This window comes from Corvus cornix, chromosome 1 (genome assembly GCF_000738735.6).
Source record: "Corvus cornix cornix isolate S_Up_H32 chromosome 1, ASM73873v5, whole genome shotgun sequence".
NCBI lineage: Eukaryota > Metazoa > Chordata > Aves > Passeriformes > Corvidae > Corvus > Corvus cornix.
Genome location: NC_046332.1, coordinates 110,967,469 through 110,988,831, shown reverse-complemented (window position 1 = coordinate 110,988,831; position 21,363 = coordinate 110,967,469). Strand labels below are relative to the sequence as shown.

Genomic DNA, 21,363 nt, shown 5'->3' with positions numbered 1-21,363 from the left:
GGCTCAGCGTTGTGTAATCTGTGCTCTGAACACACTGAATGTTTATTTGAACCATGCAATTCCTTTAGCAGCAGTATTTTTTGCACACAAATCAGATGATAGTGAATTTTCCCTGAAGTGGCAGGACAAACAGCAAACCCTACCCTTGGCAGGATGCAGTTTAGAGCAGAATTTCAACTGTTTACAAAAACTCTCTGAGGAGATGCAGTGCCCCTATAATTACTAAATATACAGCAGAATTTCCTTATCCTAAATGGACAGCCCAGACTTGTAGATCCATAGCACTGACAGCTTTTCCAGACCTTCCCTAAATAATCCCAGGAAAGAGTTAAGGACAGCAGTACAGGAACTCCTCATGGTACATCAGCAAAGGCCCTCCCACCACTTACACTTTTCCTAGTCTTGGCTCTGCTCCAGGCCTGCCTCATTAACCACCAGCAGGTGACTTCAGCTTGTTAAGTGTCATCTTTCTGTGAGCACAGGATAATTACACAAACCACTTCCCACTTCCTGGGACTCCTTACACAACATCTACCCATGAGCAGTGTTATGCACAAGGCCACCAACCAAGGGGTTGACAGAACCAGACGGGATCTGTACTGCTGTTTTCTGACACAAAGTGGTAAGCAAGATAGAAAATGCAGCATGAAACTGTCACCTCAACAGCCTTGGCAATCTTCCCCTCAGAAATGATCCATTTACGATCTGTGGGGTTGGTTTGAGTGCTGGTGCAACAGCTCCAGCCAGGTTCACTGAAGTGGCAGAGCTCACAGCACAGCAGGAGCGAAACTCCAGACTCGTCCTTTGCTCCCCTCCACCTAAGAACAAGCACTAACGCCTAGGATTTGTAACTCAGTATGGCCTGTCATAACTGACTGCAGGCTGTTTTCATGAACACATTGATCAATATGAGCAATAGCGAGCACTGCACTGGATGAGGATTCAGGAACTCAGAAAGCTACAGACACACAGCTTTAACGAGGTTTATAGGGCAACTTTCGGCTGCCACAGCCTCAGCAGCATCCTGCTTGTACAAGCTGCCTTTCCTGTACTCAATCCTTGCACCAAACAGTAACCAAGGCTCTCTGGTAATGCCATGGCTCTGTCCACTTCTTATGAAGAACTCCACACTAAGACATCAATCCAAGTCACTCCCACCCCTGTCATCCCAGTAAAACAGATGCTGTTTCAAGACCTCTGCTTATCTGCACAGGTCACAATGACCTCATTGGCAAACCAAGAGCAGACTTTACTACAACCTTCCTGCCATAACCTCTGCCACTGTTGGCATATGCAAACATTTATTGCCCAAAGACTGACTTTACTGCACGTTTTGAAAGCCTCACACAACAAAGCTTCACAAAGACAAATCAAGAATAACTTTTACCATTTAACTTCACAGCCCTTTTCTTTACAATTTAGGATGCCTTTTCCACCTCTTCCCAAGTCTTTTCTCATTTACTGTGGGCTGCCCAGTATGCCAAGAACTACTGAAATACAAACTTCCACCTCTATGGGAACACGCTCTGTGCTTCTCTTACCCCAGTCCCTCTGGTGTCCCAAGGCTCCTCCTCCCTGCCATTTCCCTAGCCCAACTTCCATCTCCAGAGGTAAATGGCTTCCTCCAGCCTGTAGGAACAATCTTCCCGAGGACCAGACTTCCTCCTTTTTCATTCACTTTGTGCCCAATACTGCCTTACATTAACCCTTCCACCACCTTCGCAAGCCCCAGTGCAGAGTGTTGCTCACAGCCCTGTGCTCGGGTGGGTTTGGCTGCCAAAGACTCCTCTGCCACTCCTGCACTCTGCCAGGGACAAACCTAAGCTAATGCACCAAGTGCAAACCTTACACTCCAAGTTGGAGTTCCAGATCCCACAGGCCAGCTCCACAGTGAACACTTCCCTTGGCATATCCATCTCCTAGCATTTCTGCAGATACATAGGGGAGGTAAAACTGCCTTTGGAAGATACTGAAGTGCACGTTGCACATCCAGGGACATTGCATGACACACAAAGCCCTGCATGATGAGGTTGATAATTAATGCAAGTCTAAAGCAGGTAAATTTAGTGTGGTCCAGTTAGTGTGCTCAAGGCAAATGCTCTGGCAATCTATCATGGTCATTCCTCCTTTCTATTGCCCTCCAAGGCCCATACACAGTACTGGTTTGGTGGTGCAGATTTCCTGTATGGATCCAGGATTGCAGGTGCACATCACACCTTTACCAGTCTTTACCCCACGCCATTCACCTGCATCACACTTTTAGGGATCAGAGGGTCCCAGGCATTACTTTTTTCTCCCCACCCTCTTCCTTACTCACCAGGAAATCACAAGTTTCTACAGTTATTTCAGCACTGAACTCAAAACCCAGGCTCTCTCTGAATCACCTTCTCTCAAATGAAGCAATTTTATCTCACTTTAAAGTAACGGGAAACACCTGAATCTAGTCCTTCTACTCTGTTCCCTTGGATATTCCAATACTTCACCTCCCTTCAGCTTTTCAATACCTAGCAACAACAAACAGGTATGATGTCAAAACTTGAAGCTCTCTACAAGGCACTCCTGTGAAATTCAGAGGGACAACTGTGAGATGAAATCCTTAGCAATCAGGGGCTGAGGAATTAAGCCTACAGTCAGAAGGCTTAATTAGGTTGTTACAGCCAAACTTGGTTCCCCTAATGAACCAACCAAGGTGGTTTTCTCCTCGTCTGTCCCACCTCAGCTTTGCTGGCACCACCTCTAGGACACTTGCACAGTAACCCCGCACTGTGGGGCACAGGCCATTTTAGGTTCTTTCAGCTACAGCCCTGAGCCTGGCTGCCATGTGTCACCACACTGACATGTGCCACACTAGAGTCACCTGCTTCCAGAGCTGCACGTGAATGAGACTGCTGGGGCTACAGAGCTCATAAACCAGGAGTGACGCTTCACAAATGAATAGACTGTGCAGTTCAACTTTTTTATTTTAATAAAATCAAGAATATGCACAGCACATGCAGTGCTAGCATCTAAACTAATACAATAAGCAATTCTAAACCTACAGTGACTTGAAGTTGAATTTTCACATTCAGCAAGTTTAAATCCATTCTTGCATATTGGTTTGAATCCTTGTTATCTGAACTGAAAATATTGCTGGCTGATAAAACTTGCTAAAATGCACAAGTCACTGATTATGCCAATACAACAAAGATAACCACATGTTTGAGGATTGCAATGTGCCAGACATTCACTGAAAAAAAAAAAACACACAACTAAACAAAACTCACGCAACAAACATCTGAGAATCTGGACACTTCACATCAGTGTTTAGAAGTGTTTCATAAATATCTTAAGACAAGTGTATCAAAACCTTGGCATGTTTAATTTTAAGTTGCCAATTTTTGTTTTACTATCAGAAAGTTATGGCTATACTGCCAATGCCGGGTCTGCTTAATTTGACTTAAGAGTTTAATATGACTTAAACATTAAAAGCTCACACTACCCCGAAATATATAATTTCACGCATACGGTGACATTCAACATTCAAGTGCCAGTGTTTTTGTACTGTCTTTTGGTCAAGTTTCTTTAAACTTTCAAAGAATCACTTTTAGGCTTACAAAAATAAATATTTGTCAAAAATGTTCAATAAATATTACACAAAACTAGCAGCAAAAAGTATCTAGAAATCTGTCGTGTGCAAATAGTTTTCTTCCCAGCTATCATTCCCATGGTCCCAAATAAGTTTTAGAATCTATTTCCTTCTCCTTAAACAAGCTGCGTTCAATCTCCAAGAGACAAAATAAGATTGGAAGTTAAGGACACGCACACAAGACATATATAAAATTCTCTGAATGTGCAATAAAAGAAGTATTTTGTAAAAAGTTATGGGCAAAATGTACAAGGGCCTAAACCTAGACTTGAAATAGCACCATAACAAATGACCTCAATACTGTCAAGTGCACCTACTTAATAAAAGTTTTAGAACAAGGCACAATACACTTGAAAAATTCTATTGCACTTTAGGAGATTTTTGCCATTTTCCTATGCCACTGTAGATTAGTTGTTAAATGCTCTGGCCGCAAAGTTAGCACAGAAATTCCAAGTGGCAGAGGCATTTTTCTGGTGGACAATACTTATCTTTGGCCAGATTTAGCATAACAGACTATAAATACAATGGAAACCTATGCAACTAAAACTGACTAAAACTGCACTTTAATAGCAGAATTGAAACCTTGTGCAGTTTATGTACATTTCCAACCTCTGTGATCTCAGGTTTGTTTGTTACTCTTCTGGAGCCATTTTACAAAGTCTACAGTAAGCCAGTTTAACATCTCCACGCAGCTTGAACAGAGTAATGTGAATCTGCATTAAAATAAAGCCTGCTGCATAATTCTTCCTGTTCATACCCTCTTGACCAAAAAACATCAACACTAGCATGCGTTATTAGACCAAAAATTCAGTCAGGCCCTTAGGGAGGACCAATCACTGCCATGGTCAGCCATTCTACCATTTCAATTTCATATGGCAGGCATTTTTAAAAAGTCTAAATAGATGAATTCTCCTAAAAACTATTTCAAGTTATCAGACCTTTAAACGTTCCCTGTAATGTTCTGCCCACATTTGGCTAGCTCACATTAATGATCTGCCTATTATATTGAAAAAGGAATTGCTGTATTTACTTGCATTAACTTCAAAAACAGTGCTTTTAATGTATGCATGTATCCATACATCATCTCATCATGACTGGAATGGCTTATTAAAGGCTATCAGGTTCTAAGTACCTATCCAGGATAGAGTGAGCAAATCAGAACTTTAACTTAGTACAGTTTTGCCACATTAGAAACTAATTGCATTGATATGCTTCAAGATGTTTTATTTTTCAAATCTGCAGATACCAAAAGCCCTAATGCAGGCTACCGCATAAGTTTTTCTTTGTAATATTATGGATGAATCAGTGATTCCTGTTTAAGTTGTATCACACCTGTGTGCCAAGGTTTGATTTTAGCCCAAGTTCAGTAATTTTTATTTTGTCAAAACAATTGATATCTTGAGCATTACTGAGCCAACAGGACATCAAAATAAAAGTTGTCTAAAGTTAAAGGCACAGTACATTAACAAACAAATGATCCTCAGTCACAAAATTATAAATGCAGTTTCTGGGTGGGGATGGGTGGGAGGGGAGTTAATCCTGACTACAGCAATAAGAGTCTTCAAAACCACCTTCGAGATAGGGCTACTTGTTCCTTTATTTCCATCTTGTGACCTTGAGCTCCCTTAAAAAAAATTTCAGTGGAGAATCACAGCTGGTAATGTACTGCGAGTTCTTGAAGCTACACAAGGTATAGTCTGGCTAAGTTACATGTGGTTTCCATATTAGCTTGTTTGGTGGGGTATCTGCTGCAAGCAGATCAGTTGCCCCACCAGTCCACCCCCTGGGAGTTATAGTTTCCTCCATATCCATCACTGTTGTAGAAGCCTCCATAACCACCACCTATGAAAGGCAAGAGAAAGTGATGCTTAATTAACTCTAAAGACTTGCAGCTTCACAACAACCAAATAGCCCAGGTATCTGTTGTCTATTGAAGAACCCCACCCAGCAGAACTGTCAAATGCACATTAAACTAATACTGGAAAGGTAGGTCATGTCAAACCATCAGTCAGGTAACTTGCACTGGCCTAGATCCAAGCAGGATACTGAGACTTTGCACGACAAACACCAGATGATCTCATATTTAAACATTACATCAAGTTTTACCCCAGCAAGCATTTTAGGTGTGGTTTTGTGCTTGGCAGCAGTGCCTGGCCAGCCCCTCTCACCTCCGAAGCCTCTGCTGCCGCTCCCGCCGCTGCGGCTGCTGGTCGACCGGCTGCTGCTGGAGCTGCTGCTGCCGAAGCCGCTGCTCGTCCGGTAATCCCTGGCACCGAAGCCTCCACTGAACCGACTGCTGCAGAAGGCAAGACACAAACACTGGAGTGAAGCAAGCAGCATTTTAAGCACTGCACACATTGAGGTTCACGTACTTGGACTCTGGCTGGCCAACAGCCAGCACTTAGGTCAGCACACTTTATAAGCATCCCAAGGCTACCTGGAAAGATTTGATTCAGTGAAATCTCTGCCTCCACAAGATTTCCAACCCTTACTGTTTAACTGATGCATTTATGACCTTCTCTCATGCTGTACAAGTGAGTATTTTACAAGCATGCTGCTAAGATAACAAAAAACTCACACCAAACCCAGCGTGTTTGGATCATGTTAACTACTTTAAGAGGAAGGGTTCTGTCATCCTACCCCTGGTAAGCCAGTAAACAAAGGTTTCTATTACAGTGTTTTAGGATTCTACCACAGAATTGTTTTACAAGTGGCCTCACACCTGCATTCTCTCTTCTCTCTTTGTCAGGAGGCATTGCATTACCTTCTTCTAAACATCAAAATAGAGGCTTAAGGTACATTTTTGGCACAGGAAGGTAGGTATGCATTTCTGTGTTTTATAGCTGCTTTTACAGTTCTTAAATGGTTTTTGCTAACATCATTCTACCTCAGCTGCATGTAGTTGCTTGAGAGGAAAGAGATCTTATGTGTTAACTGACTTATGAATAGATAAAACAAGACCAGACAGACATCCAGCTGTCACCTTTGAACCCACCAAACTCAGTTTATGCCGCACTCATCCTCCTCTAACTGTATTTTCCAACAGATAACAAGTCACAGAACTGTCTCAATGGACTGAATTTACACCTCTAGCCAAAGCAGTGCCTCTTACCTCTTAGATCGCCCACGGCTGCCTCCTCCTTTGTGATGCTGTTCATAAGCCATGTTCTCCAGCCAAGATGGTACTTCTTGCTTAGCCTCCACAAGGAGATCAAGCAAGTCTTTTGTGATGTTTATGTTCCTCTCATTGAAGAATGAAGTGGCAAGACCTGAAGCAGATACTCAGTTTTAGCTACACACAATCCAAGTACACTACAGCACTTAAACCCATTCCGCACTCCAGTTCCTTACAGCCAATCCTGAGAACACTACAACTTATTTAAGAGAAAGCTGTTGGAGACCATTACTCCACCACAGCTGGCCACAAATCCATGTTTACTGACACAGAAGACACCAGGCTTACAGGTGGCAAGTGAGCCTTTTAATGGCACTAAGAACATTACCCAAAGGAACCGGCAGCTTCTTTCCACAGTGGCTAGACAGCAGTGACCAGCTTTTGGTCACAGAAAGCAGCTCACAGGCTTCTCTCAAGTACTTATTTGAAATGTATTACTCAGCCAATATGACTGCACCTGTCAACTTAGGTATGAAGTGCTGTCTGTGAAAACCCTAGGTCATACTTACCGAGGTTTCCTACACGGCCCGTACGACCAATACGATGTACGTACTCCTCAATGTCACTTGGTAAGTCAAAGTTTATGACATGCTTTACGTTTGAGATATCCAGTCCTCTTGCTGCTACCTAGTGGTTAAAGGATTAAATCAAATCTTAGTAAAACTCCACAGGCCAAGAAATAGGCTCACATGCTCGAGTTTTACAGATTTCACTTACTGCTGTGGCAACAAGAATGGGGCTCTTGCCAGAGCGGAACTGGTGCAGTGCTTCCTCTCTGTCCCTCTGGGAGCGATCTCCGTGGATACTTGTACAGGCATAGCCTTCATGGTACAGGAAGTCTTCGAGAGCATCTGCCCCTTTTTTAGTTTCCACGAACACCAAAGTCAAGGAATCTTTACCTAGTAAGAATTAAAGCCCAGGTTAGCAGAAGAAAAGCTGCACAGACAAATACGGGCTCCACCCCCTGGAAACAGGCAGCTTCAATTCTCTGCCCATTTATTCTCAAGTAACATCACTGGAGGCCTCCCTCCCCCTCTGTTTTTTATTAACAGACGTGCTTACATTAACTTGATACTGGCATTTAGCCAGTGCAATACATTCACTGCATGTTAACAAAATACCCTTTCATTCACCTAATCAATAGAAGTTCTTATTGCTTGAGTCATTAGATTTGCCTATTCTGAATTTTGCCTCATTTGCTTATCTGCAGCTCTTCTTTACCTGTGGCATTTAGCAGGTCAAGCAGGAACGATCGTTTGTCTGGCTCTTCCACCCACACTACTTTCTGTGTAATGTTCTCAGACGTAGAACCTACTCTGCCAACAGCCAGAAAGATGTATTCATCAAGGAAGTCACGAGCAAGCATCTAAAAAGGGGAGGCAAAAAAAAAAAAAAAAAAAAAAAAAAAAAAAAAAAAAAAAAATTCAAAATCAGATCATATATTTTTCCTTCTTCCCAAGATAAAATTTCTTTGGCCTTATGAGCTTTTCAAGTATTTAAACTCTTGTAAAGTACCTGGATTTCCTTGGGGAAAGTAGCACTGAACATCATGGTGTGACGAACCCCTTTTGGTGGCATAGTATCTTGTTCAACAATTCGACGAATTTGAGGTTCAAACCCCATGTCAAGCATTCTGTCAGCTTCATCAAGGACTAAGTACCTAAACAGTAGTAAAAAACCTTCTTCAGAACATTTTTCTGTAAGCTGTGCTCTAGTGCCTGCACTGGGTTATAAGTTCTCATCCAGATGTTTAGACAGTCCAAAAGCTACAACCTCAGCTCCTTAACTACATCCCGCTGTAAGTCATTTGAACACAGACAAGCAGCACTTTACATACTTGCAGAAATCCAGTCCAATCTTTCCCCTCTCCATCATATCAACCAGTCGTCCTGGAGTTGCTACAAGCAAGTGACATCCACGTTCTAAGTCACGGATCTGCTGGCCAATGTCTGCACCACCATATACAACACAGGGGCGAACTCTGGAGCGGTATGCAAACTGTAAACAGAGTAAGTCAGCACCAAGGAAAATTCTACTTGAGCGATGTTATAATAATAAACTGTTAGATATACCTTTCTGGCTTCCTCATAGATCTGCACAGCCAGTTCTCTAGTGGGAGCCAAGACCAGTGAGATTGGATATTGCTTACGGCGCCCATACCTCCCATTCTCCTGAAGGGAAAAAAAAAAAAACCTTGGCATGAGCATCCGAAACACAAGAGGAAAGACAAAAGGTACTATAGGCAATGTTTAAGACAGGTCACCATGTTTGTCTTAACAAGGAAGACAAAGCATGGTTGAGAGCCAGCTTGAGCAGTGTCTCTGAAGACAGCCCTATTACAGTACCCAAGGTTCAGCCATGGCTTACTATGGCCAACAGCTGCACAATCCTGGTTTCTACAACAAGCATTGCGATCCCAAACCTCAGCAGTGGAGAAGTAACAGCCATAGAACCAGTTACTTCCTGTTCTGAAACTCCTACAACATAGATGTGTGACTACTTTTTGTAGCAAGGGAAGTGTCTTTTAAGCTTACGCAACAACAAAACCACTCATTAAAAAAACCAAACAGTTATGCATACAACTCCTCAGGTACGGAAAAATCTAATCCACGGCCTGGATTTTTTAAGGGAAACACCTGAAGCCTTCTAGAAGTTCAGACACTTGCCTTTCATACCCAAAATGATGACATTTAAAACCACCTATTGTGTTCAGCAGCAGACATCAGCTCATGTGGGGAAGGAAAAAACCCCAAACCCATGACATTGGTCATCGTTTTCCAGGACTGGGTATCTGAATACTTGCCTTCATTGCTCTCAAGGCATCACCAGGGCCATCTGCATATATCTGGCTCAGTATCGGCAGAAGAAATGCAGCCGTTTTCCCAGACCCTAGTAGAACACAAGTCAGTATTACTAAGAGTTGCTATCAACTACACACTAATCCTGTATCAGCACATTCCCAGTAACACCTGCACTGGTATATGGATGCTACTTGTGGCACTGAAGCACTCTCAGCACCTCAAAATCCTGAAGGGAATGTGGTTAAAGACATGAACGTGTCTCTTGGGACAAACACCATAAATCTAGTTAGTCACATCTAAAGCAGATGCAAGACTAAAGCTAATTAGCTTCTAACACTGCAACTATTTCACTTTGCACAAGAGGTTCTACTACTGTACAGACCTCTTACTTGCAGTAATTTAAGACCCCACTTCTACTGAGACTAAGCAGCAAAGAGTTACTAACTTACCTGTCTGAGCACAGGCCATTAAGTCTCTCTTTTCTTTAATAATAGGTATTGCATGTTTCTGTACTGGAGTAGGACGGGTGTAGCGTGTGAGTTCAATGTTTCCCATTATAATTTCTCCCATGTCGACATCACTGAACTATAAGATATTTAAAAGAAATAAGATCAGAATCCTCCCCTTCAACCACCATGTAACACAACATTCAGTTTAACAAGTCACTTATAAAGCAGATCTTGTTTCAGCTCTTCATATAGAACTAGCCTAAGGAGTTTACAGAGTCACACAGATACTTAATCCAGTCTTGTAAGCCATTCTTACAAAGCCAGCCAAGCCTGTAGTGCAGACTACACTAGCACACACACTATGCTTAGCCTAACATTGCCTATGCTTCAGCAGTTGCTCCCAGATCAGCACCTTCAAAGCATTTCTTCACAGGTTCACTGTTTAAGGACAAGTTACAGTTAAAAAGTAAGCGATGAGTGTTCATTGAAAAAGCTTACAGAATTTCTTCCCTGTCTTAGTTCATCATATACAAACCCCCTCAGCAAAACAGCTTAGCTGTAGGAAGACTGTTTCCTTTCTTCCCTACACTCCAGACAGCAAGACATCAAGTTTCACATACAGAACAGCCACTATCAGATGCATAGCAAAATAGATTTTTAAAAAAAACTTACACTTTCAATATGTGGAGGACAGTTGCTGCCTGTTGCTTCAACAGGAATATCATCATATTTCTCAAAGTTAATGCCAGTATTGCTTCCTGAAAAAAGTTCCCTAAAAGCAGAAGATAAAAATATTTTTACTCACAAAAATTATCAAATGACCCTCCCCCATGAATCGATACTATCCCATGACTCACTGTTCCAGGCGTTCACTGGGGGGGAGAGGCTTTGACCAGTCATCCTCATCTGATTTGTCACACCAGCGGCTGTTCCCACCACGGTCAAATCTGCCGAAACCACTCCGGTCATAGTCCCCTCCTCTGCCACGCTCTTCGTATCTAAATACAGCAAGAGAATCAGACCACCCTTCCCAGGCAACAGGGGGTTCTGACGTGCAGAATCAAAGCTGTAACAACGCAGCAGCGTATGCTCTGTGTATTACATACACAACTGTGGAACAATTCAAAACCAGCAGGTTATCTACACTTGCTTCTTGATGTAAGAACAGAAATTAGTCCTGGCCACCAGACCAGGTCACATTTTTCTGTGTCAGACAGGAGAGTTTGTCATGATTTCAGAGCTCAGTTTAGCTTAGCACAGTGAACTTTGTATCACCAGTTTTATTTGATTAAGCATAACAGTCATCTGCCAGTGGAGCTGCAATCCAAGTTGCTCAGTCTTTGCCATTTCTTTGTAGTGAGCTCTGTTTAAACCTCCTAAGCAGCATTATTTAGTATGCCCCCCACCCCTTCCTCTGCCTCATTCTACACAGGTCTCCCACATCCAGACAAAACCCTCCAGCGCTCCAATTTGTTCCTTTATTCCCCCACCGCACGTGTGACCAAATACCTCCATTATGTCACATAATTATTTCATAAAGAGGGAGCTCACCTGTATTACTGACTTGGAAAGAAGGTGGAAGAAGTCCTTACCTCAACTGCTTAGTTTTTGGCCTGGTAAATCATATTTGAGAAAAGTCTGGATACAGGACTAGGTCAGCTTTACTAGTCGGTAAAGGTCACTCTCACCACACTTGTGCATACAACGCATGATGTGTGTAAGACTGATCAAGTAAGGAAGGCAGAGAACCTGCAAGAGTCTCACCCAGTTTTATTAACTACACTTTTTAAACAAGAAAAAAAAATTGAAATAAAAAAATCAATTTTGATGTATTTTGTGTGCTCCCAACAGCTCTTCGTGGTTCTCCTGGAAGTAGCCACCCACCTAGCACTTCTCTGGTGAATGCTGAAGTCAGCCCATCACTACAGCTGCAGTGACTGGCTGGTGGCAGACTACAGTGCACACTTTTTAACACATGCAAGTTGCCCATCCTTGAAATCATGGAGCTTTAAAGGCAAGGTTCTCTCCCTCTCTCCTGCCCTCCAAGACTCCTCCTACCTCATGTTGTTCACACCTGGAACTCTAATTTTACCATCAAGATTACAAGCGCAATGCTAGAGCTGAGGCAGACTTCATGTGCACCACCCAGACAAACAAGTACTTGCCTCCCTCCTCTCGATCCGGTTCCACGGTCGAAGAAGCTGGATTTAGCGTCGCGGTCGGACCGCGCACCGAAGCTGCTGTAAGCATCCTTGTCTCTTCTGGAACTCCAGCCACCACTATCGAAACCTAGCAGAGAAAGGGATTTCAGCCATACATTACACAATCCAGGCTTTTACAAGAAAAAACAAGTTCTGTCCAGGAAGTCTTCACTGGAAGGTCTATGGGACTGAATTCCTTCATGAACGAAAAATGCATGAAGGTGAATGAATGAAGACTTACTCAACAAGGGACTGAACATTTCTCACCACCTATCAGAACTAAAGTTCCTCCTTCCATGTGCAAGCATGTTTGGGGATTTGTCTAAAAAAATGCACTTGCCTTATAGTGCAAGTATTTCAACTGCCTACCCTGGAAAGATGGGTATCAGAAGAAACATTAAGATGCTAAGTCTTGCCAAGCCTCATCTACGTTATCTCTCCAATACAAATCCCTGACTACACATTTAATTTTTGGAGGTTAACAAGGTCTCTCAGAGATCAATAAATGGTATCAGAAATCCAAACAGAAGATAAAAAATTTTATCATACAGCAAGTACACAAAGCAGTGTGATCTACACAGACTAAACAAACTAACAGTACCATACACAAATAAGGTATATGCAAGTCTTCACAACAAATTAACCACACTGAGTTTTTCAACAGCACTTTTACCCCTGCCTACAGTAAGTGCCTACTTACATATGTTAACTCAAACAAACACAAAGTACCTCAGCTTGCCAATACCACTGAGTAAAAAAACCTCACTTTTATTCTGCTACCAGGGCCTGTGAGGTAGCAGAAACGAGAATCATTAAACACTGCTCTGGTACTGGACTAAGAAATTACGAACTGTATTTCAGAGGTTCAACCTCTTCCAAGTTTGTGTAACATTTTCAATCTCAGCTATGGGATTCCAGCAGAGAATAAGTTAAATACTGGAACAGATAAACAAATTATGTCACTCTTGTGAGCATGCTTTGCCAGCTCCATAGCACAAAACCAGTCAAGAACTATTCATCAGACAATAAAAGCAACCACCAAACAAACTCATTCCAAAGAAAGGGGCTGTTCTAGGCCGAGTTTCTGAAAAAGGCTTTGCTACCAGAATTACCCTACCTTTTTAGATGTTCTCTAAAAGAGTGCTATTCACCTTGCCTCTGATTTTTTTCATTAAGAAATTCTATTACCCAAAATCCAGAAATGTACTGGTCATAAGGGAACTTTAAAAACTAGTGTGATAACTGTAACTCCTTTGTCTGTTTAACTGAAACAGACAGCAAAAATAATCCATCAATGAAGTTTTTCAGCACACAAGATAAAGGAACGTACTTCGAGACCTCCAAAGTACTTTAAGAAGCAACTTTAAAGATACTAACTTCGAGAAAGTTATTTTAGCTTCTTTAAAAGACATCTAAATACAGATTTTGTTAGGAGTAACTTTCAGGCCACACTACAACTATTGGGATATGTCATCCTGCCAAGAGATCTAGCAGCAGTGGTACTGACAGAGCCATCTTCAGGGATACAGATGGAGTTTCTTAATAGTGAAAAACCTGAGCTGACACTATACTTCGGATCTTCTACCAAGCTTGAGAAGGTCAAAGAGTCACAATTTTGTACTCCAAATAGCCTACATAGTAACCTTATTCACCAAGCTCATTACTGCATTCATTTCTGAAGCTGGTACCAGCTTAATTTTTTAAGATATAATTTTAAGATGGCACAGCAACTTTGACACCAAATAGAGGAGTACACATCCTGCTTCACCAATTCACCTTCCAGCCTGGCATTCCTGCTCTGACTTTAATTGTGGATCAGAACAGAACACAGGTCCAGGCCATACAAGTCAATTCTATGTAAATGACTAGCATTAATAGCTGGGATTTCAGACACCAAATGGCAAATTAAAACTGAAGTAAATGCCCTAAGAAAACCCGTAACAGCCCACAGGATCAACTTCTTTTAAGTGAAGAGAATGATTACAAGACTGTGCAAGGACTACCAGGAAATTCCTTAAAATGTCACAGCTTTTGGTTTTTTTCAAGTAAAAACTTGCAGAGATTCCATCCAGCATGTCTTTCTCACTGCATGGATAAGAATTCACTAAGCCAATCAACTTCCAGAACAGTTCTGTAGTTCTTACACCTATGAACAGCATTACAGCTGTCAATGCACCTCCCTCAACCAGTGTTTTAATTCATACTTTGTAACACTAACACAAATCACTGCCAGCTCACTTGAAAACCTGCCACATGCAGCAGCAATAATCCATTTTTTAAAGATGGGAGCAATAGAATCACAGATTCCTTTAGTATGGATAAGACCTTTAAAGTCAGTTCTTAGTATTTACTTTTTGATCTACTATAGATCAGGTTGCGTTTTAAGTATCAAGGAGCTGCTTCCAGGAAGTTTAACAAGAAACTTACATGACAACAAGCTTTAGAGGTCATGGAAGCAGGACAGTTCAGGCTGACAGCCCTGCATACTGAGCTCCCACAGCTGAGAAACAGAACTGCCATTAAGTAACACAAGGACATTATTTTTATGCCTGCTGTTATTTCCTGCAATTCTGTACTGCCTTACTCCCCCATTTGTTGGGGTCCCTCCCCTGCCATGTAGCCCTGGGAGAGGGGCCCTGAGGGCACAGACACGGGGTTTCCCTGCCCCTGCTCAGCCTCGTTCCCATGGGTTGGTTTGTGTTCCCTGCGCGGGCAGAAGGACCCTTGGTCCCGTGACTGGAACAGTTCCTGGGCAGAGCTCCGGCCATGCGGCTGGAGAAATAAACATCTCTGAAACAGCTAGCAAGAATCTGTCTGTCCATATATATTTCCTTTCCACGGGACTCCTGGTTTGATATATGCATGTTGCAGGATCCCCACTGCAACACCCATTTACAAAGCAAACTGATTAGTATCAGTGGGACAGATCTGGAGGTAAATGGAAGGGTTTTTTTAATCAGGTCACTACACTTGTAAGGCTGCATCAAGAGTTTGTTGTGTGGTCAAACACTACCACCCAAGGTTGCTCCCCCATGTCTAAGCTTTCAAAAATCTGTTGTTAAAAATTCCAAAGAGCAGCCAAATTTCAGAACAGTTTCAATGCAGCCAAAGAAATCACTGATTTAGTGCAAACAGACGTAAACATCACTTAAATCAAAGTACAACTGTAGAAGAGACTTTGAATCATCCTACAAGGTCGCTCAGTTTTACAAGCCCAAACTCATGACGCCCTTTTGCTTCCAGCAGGGTCCTGAACTGGAACTGGAGCTTTTCCATTCAGCAATTATGAACCTTGTCACAGGAAACCAGGATGAGGCCAGGGGTACAGCATTCAACCAGATTTAAAGGCAGGTTTTGAACATTAGGTTTACCAAGGAAAATTGGCAGCCAAAGTTCTACTAAATGAACAAGCCACACATCAGATTACAGTCTCATGACCTATTCACCTTTTTGCAAGGTGAAGTTTAAGTCCCCAGAAGAGCCTCACGTAATCACACCTACACTGCCATGTCTGAACTCTGATCTAGCACACCAGGAAGTACAGTGACAGTCCTATACATAATAGGTCATAACAGAACTCGAGGTTACTGCATCTATTATCCACAAAACACCACACAAGGAGAAGAAATCTATGAACAGCAAAGTTCACAACCACCTTAAAGCTGTTTCCTGCTTTTGAGAAACCTGCACATTCCTGAGATTTAGCAAGTCAGTTTCTTGTAAGACTGCTCATATTCGAGGTCAGTGTGACTGGGAACAAGAGCACTGAACTGGCTGCCAACCAATCCCTCCCCTTTTGCAAAAACATTCACCTCTGGTACCATGCTGTTCATCACTTGGTGCTTCAGACCATACTTCTTTTATATAATTAAAAAAAAAAAAAAAACAACCAAATCCTGAACACCCAGCAAACTCACTAGCTTGGACACATACAAAGGCAAGGCAAAAACCAGACTGATCCTTTTTCAAATGGCTTAAGACTAGAATATAGCATTTTTCATCTAGTCAGATTTAAAGTGACATAGCTCCAGAAGCACTCAGATACATTAGCATTTATTTCAGTATTGCCCTCCCACCCACTCATAATACAAGTCATCATCCTCCTGCAGTATTGAAAAGAATCTGTGGAAGTTTACTGCTTTATAAACAGATGAGATCCAAGTTCTCCCATGCCACAAAACTCCAATTCTTTATATTGTAGCACTGCAGGAAGTGTTTTAGCTGCTGCATTCTGGTATATTTCAATAGGTGTTAGGGGAAATGTTTCTCTCATATCCACCCAAGTCACCAGACATGACAACACTGTGCTGCAGCACCTGCCCCCTTGGGATCCTACACAGCAAGGTCATGATTTACTTCGCTGAAGTGTTCCAAGAAACTTTTCTTCTGGATTATGTTCTGTTTAGATATTCAAATGGAAGATGGAAGGGCCATTTCTCAGCGAAAACCCCTGTGTAAATACGTGACCAAAATAGGTCATGTACTTCATCTTTGCTTCACCAACAGCCTGCATTTCCTTCTCCAAGTACTCCCAGGGATTTCCATAAAACTGCAGGAAGCTGAACAAGGACAACATCTATTTGTGTAAAATATGCATTTAAAAAGTGAAACTGTGCCATTTGTTCGTACTAAACAACTGATTGCTCCAAGTTTCACATCAGAGTCCCTCGCAGAAAAACTAGTACCCACGAAATCCATTCAGACCAACACTCAAGATCACACAGCAAGTTAAGATGGGAGACCATCCTGCTTCAGCCACAGTTAATTGTTACAGAGACATAGAAGGTATTTTGTCAGTTGGATACTGAACTTGAGCTTCGGATATAAGTTGGTGAAGGGATCTAGAACAGTGCATTAAAAGCAGAAGATGAAGTTGCCATGTTTTGCACGGGACACTCAAGGAGTCTGTGTAATAGCCTTCAGCAGTACTGTCAGAGCCTCTGCAGTCTGCTCCTAGAGATTCAAGAACCCGTTAAGTGTTGCCACTGTGTTTGGGATACATACCCTGTTTTGAAGCTTCCCTGTTCCGCAAGTGAGGAGGAATGTATCGGCCTTCTAAAGGACAAAAGAAAGGTAGTGTTACAGGCCCGTGGTGTCAGCACATCTTGAAATGTTCATCTCATTAGCAACAGCTTCTGCTTACTAAAAACGTCTCCCTCAAGCTTTAAGGCCTCTTGCAGCATTTTTAAACAAGAATCCTTTAATACAGCACTTGCTAGCACACTCAGTTGAAGATTAAAGTTCTTGCATACCCTTTTAGGCAGCTGGTTTAAGGCACAGATGTCTTGTGTTCCTCTGACCGAATCACCCACCCATTTATGGGTGTTTCAGTGTCCATGACAAAAGCCTGTCTTCTTAGAACCCATTAAGGGTTAAGCTGGTGCCAGATACTTGAGCAGCTCAAGATATTTACTGTGACATTCAAGTACTGGCACTCACAGTATTACTACCAGCACTTCTCCCCCCCCTTAAATTCACCCATCCCCATCCATTCAGCTTTGATCAAACCAGAAGCCACACCTAATTGCCTCTGAATAGCATTCCTCATTTACAATCCAGAAACATCTGTCTGCTAAAGCCAAGTGAATGAGAACATACCAGCCACAAGCTGAATGGGAATTCCAGGAAGATTCCCCCCTCTTAACATACTTAAACCTTGCATATCACTTTCTATCCAATGAATTGAGATCAGAAGAGTTAACATTACCACTCTACCTGGATGTTTTAGGAAGACAAATCACCACATTACTACTAAACCAGTGGCCTCAGATGAGAGGCAACTGAAAATCTAGGACAGAACTGGAACACTAAGTTCTCTCAAGCTAATTAAGTGCTTCAGAAATGTACACACATACAGTACCACTGCAAAATTAAGTAGTTCTATCTAAAGCTCACAGTATTTTCAAAGGAAGCTTAACTGGCAACCTCCTCTATTTCCTCATCAGCCTCAGTATATTTTGGCTTTAGAAATTGCTTTTCACAGCTGCAAACCCCCAATTTCTAAAACTGTGTGTTTGTAAGCTTGAGAATTTGCATGTACTTACTGCTTGTAGAGCTTCCTTCACTCTGAGAGTCTGAAGAATTCAAGTCTAGACCAGAAAACTAGAAGAAAAAAATCAAGTATCAACATGTTTTACCATGAATTTATGCAAAGATACAAAAACCCCTTTTCATTCATCAGAAACAAAGAATGTTCTAACAAGCTACTGCAGCAAAAAAATTTTTTTACATCGTGCCAAGCTAGGTCTCCTATTCTTACTCACGTTGTATCATCTCCAATGTTTTTATACCCACCAATAAACACGCACCCACACGGGCAGCAAGGCCAGCAGAGTATCTCACACCCACCAAATCACTACCACAGACTTCTGCTTCGCACTACATGCAGGTTGAAGAACCGTTTTAAATAGACTGAATTTCAATGTGCTAAAATGCATCCGGCTCTGGGTCAGTGGTAATTTTTTTTTGCTACAGAGACTTCAGCACAAGTTATACAATTTAAGCTGAGCACTTTGCTTGCAGAGACTTGAGATATTTACTAACTGCATTAACACTACTAAGACATTAGTCTTCACGTTTGAGGCCATTACTGCTCACAAAATATTAGGCGATGTCTTCTGATAATTACTTCAGGAAATACGACTTTTTTGTTTGTTTTTCAAAAACGTCTATAGCCCTCAGTCTCCCAGTAAAGTCTTCCAAAAGATGTTTAGTTCACGCAGTGCTGCTGTGTCGCTCACAGCTTTTAAGTGAAACACAATATGAACTCATTTCAGCAGAAAGCAGTGGGAAATCGATAAGGCTTAAGAACCAACTTATCACAGTTGTTTGCCTGCATGGCCGGATTACAAACTTGTATCGGAAAAATAAGGCATGCTTAAATACAAATCAGTTTTATGTAATATACTGCACGGAAATGTCTTCCAACATGACCTGAATTAATCCAAAACAAAGACCCCAATGCACTGTCCTTTTCTGCGCTCAGCTGCCTGTGCTGCCACTTAAAGACATTCAATTCTTTAAGAATTTTCCCACGGCTGACCTCATACCATCCTCTTTAAAGCTACCACTTAAAATGTCATCTCTTCAGTTGATCGAAGCATCAACGCAGGGCTCAAGAATGGTTCTTATTTTAGTAGCCAACAAAAACAAAGGCTCTCTACTAGGTCAAGGCGGCTCTCCACAAGTAACAAGAAGCGAGAGATGAATCTTCTCGCAGTGGATCCCCACGGTGGGGGCAACACTTCCCAGGCGCTGCCTCGGGCATCGGTGGCGCAGCCCCGGCGCCATCTCAGTGCGGCACTGCGGGCTGGATTCCCGGCGCAGCAGGAGCAGCTAATCCGGCTGCCGGCGCCCGTCACGTGTGGCGCGGGGGGGTGGCGGGGGAGAAGGGAGAGGGAAGGACCGTCTCCATGACCTACTTCGCCGGAGCGGCCGAGGGCGAGGGCTGCCCGGCCACGGTCCCGCTGCAGCAGATGGGGCTCTTCCTGCCCCCGCCGCCTTCCCCGAGAGTTAGATAACCACCGATCCCGCCCAGCGCGGGGAGGGAGGCGGGGGAGGATGCAGGAATGAAAAGGAAGAAAATAAATGGTGCGGACCAACACGAATCCAGGCCCAACTGCGTCACCGGAGCCCGGCAGCACCGGAGCCCGAACAAAGGCGGCCACCAGCACCGCCTCCCCAGGGAAGGGGCGTCACACAAAGCGCCGTGTCGTGTGTGTGTGTCCCCTTCCCCCGCCCCGCACAATGGCGGCCATTGACCGCCCCTTCCTCCTCCTCCTCCTCCTTCCCCCCCCACCCCCAGCTCCCGCCACAGTTCCCGCTGCGGCCACCGGGGGCCGCTGCCGCTCCCGGCGCTCCCACACAAAGCGGGTCCGAGCGCGGCGCGGGGGCCGCGGGGCCTGAGCGGGGCCGGGGCCGGGCCGGGCGGCACCGGCGGCCCCGCAACGCCGCCCCGGCCGCGGGGACAACGCACCCCCACGGAGGGGGCCCGGCGCGGCGCGGGGCCGCCGCACGGCGTTAACTGCGCAACGACCGAGTGCGCTTCAACAGGCCGCGTAGGGGGGAGGTGGGGGTTACCGCGGGGGGAACTGCGACACAATCGCCGGGAAGCGAGAAGCGAAGCCCCACGCGACAATTCCCAACCATCCCTCCCGCCCTCCCTGCCCCAAGAGCCTCCGCCGCGCGCCTCCTCCGGGTAACGGAGCGGCCTTTCCGCTTCTCGTCCCTCACCTGCTGGTCTAGACTGAGGGCATTTTCCACCGCCACATGACTCATAACGAGAGATAGGTCTCGGGCTCGTCCCGCTCCGCCTCGAGAAATGGGGATCCGCTGGGCCGGGAGGTCGCTGCTGTGGGTGCCGCTGGTTCCGCCACGAATCGCTGCCCTGACTGAGCCCCCCCCGCCGCGGGCCCGTCCTTTATATAGGCCCCGCCCCCCGCGCGCCCGGCAGCGCGCGCTGACCTCAGCGCGCACGCGACCGCCCCCCCGCCCTCCTTTCCCGGCGCTATCGCGAGAACTCCGCGCAGCTCAGCAGCCGATGAGGGAAGCGCTCCCGGAGGTGTCGCGAGACTTTGGAGCGCCGGGCCCGCGCGGAGTCTCCGGCGGTACCGCGAGGTTTCCCCTCCCCCCGCTCCCGCCCGGCTCTGCTCGGGACGAGAGCGGCCCCGAGTTCTCGCGAGATCACGACCCCCCGCCACAGCACACAGGCTGCGCCGCGCTCTCCTTTTGTTCGCCGCCCTCGCGAGAGCGTCCCGCGCGCGCGCGGCCGAGACGCCGCTAGAAGGAGGCGGGGCCTGGGTCACGTGGGCGGGCGGTGCCGCCATCTTGTCGCTCCCCCCTCGGCGGGCAGTGGCGCAGCGCGTAATGGCGGCGCGGCGCTGAGGGGAGGAGGGGCTGCTGCCCCCAGAACACACCGGCCTCCCTGCCATAACTGCCTCTAGCGCAGGCCCGGACATGCCAACCTGCGGCTCTGCAGGGCTCAGACCATTCCCTGTGCCACTACCCAGCGGCACTTGGCTGTGAGGCGCTTACCCCTGAGCAGTGCTGGTGGGCTGCACTAGTCACTGCACATATTCATCAGCTCTTTCTCTAAGATCCTTAGCCATCAAAC

At 44.6% G+C, this 21,363-nt stretch overlaps 1 protein-coding gene across 1 annotated transcript; it reads right to left on the bottom strand.

Moving 5' to 3' along the window:
• Positions 1 to 2,935: 2,935 nt before the first annotated feature.
• DDX3X (DEAD-box helicase 3 X-linked) lies at positions 2,936 to 20,654 on the bottom strand. Its single transcript, XM_039552331.1, has 17 exons — positions 20,484 to 20,654; positions 18,296 to 18,353; positions 17,256 to 17,306; positions 12,216 to 12,339; positions 10,908 to 11,048; positions 10,723 to 10,822; positions 10,051 to 10,186; positions 9,604 to 9,689; positions 8,873 to 8,971; positions 8,638 to 8,798; positions 8,316 to 8,460; positions 8,022 to 8,166; positions 7,518 to 7,699; positions 7,310 to 7,427; positions 6,738 to 6,894; positions 5,794 to 5,921; positions 2,936 to 5,467 (listed from the first exon to the last, which is right to left on the bottom strand). The coding sequence occupies exons 1-17, from the start codon at positions 20,526 to 20,528 to the stop codon at positions 5,385 to 5,387; spliced, it is 1,959 nt and encodes a 652-aa protein (XP_039408265.1). The 5' UTR covers positions 20,529 to 20,654; the 3' UTR covers positions 2,936 to 5,384.
• Between the last annotated feature and the right edge of the window lie 709 nt (positions 20,655 to 21,363).

Excerpts from the sequence above, each read along its gene's own strand:
- DDX3X (XM_039552331.1), bottom strand. The coding sequence starts at position 20,528 with ATGAGTCATGTGGCGGTGGAAAATGCCCTCAGTCTAGACCAGCAG. Across the intron at positions 12,340-17,255 it reads CAGGGAAGCTTCAAAACAGG|GTTTCGATAGTGGTGGCTGG; the intron begins GTATGTATCCCA and ends TTTCTCTGCTAG. Across the intron at positions 9,690-10,050 it reads AATGGCCTGTGCTCAGACAG|GGTCTGGGAAAACGGCTGCA; the intron begins GTAAGTTAGTAA and ends GTGTTCTACTAG.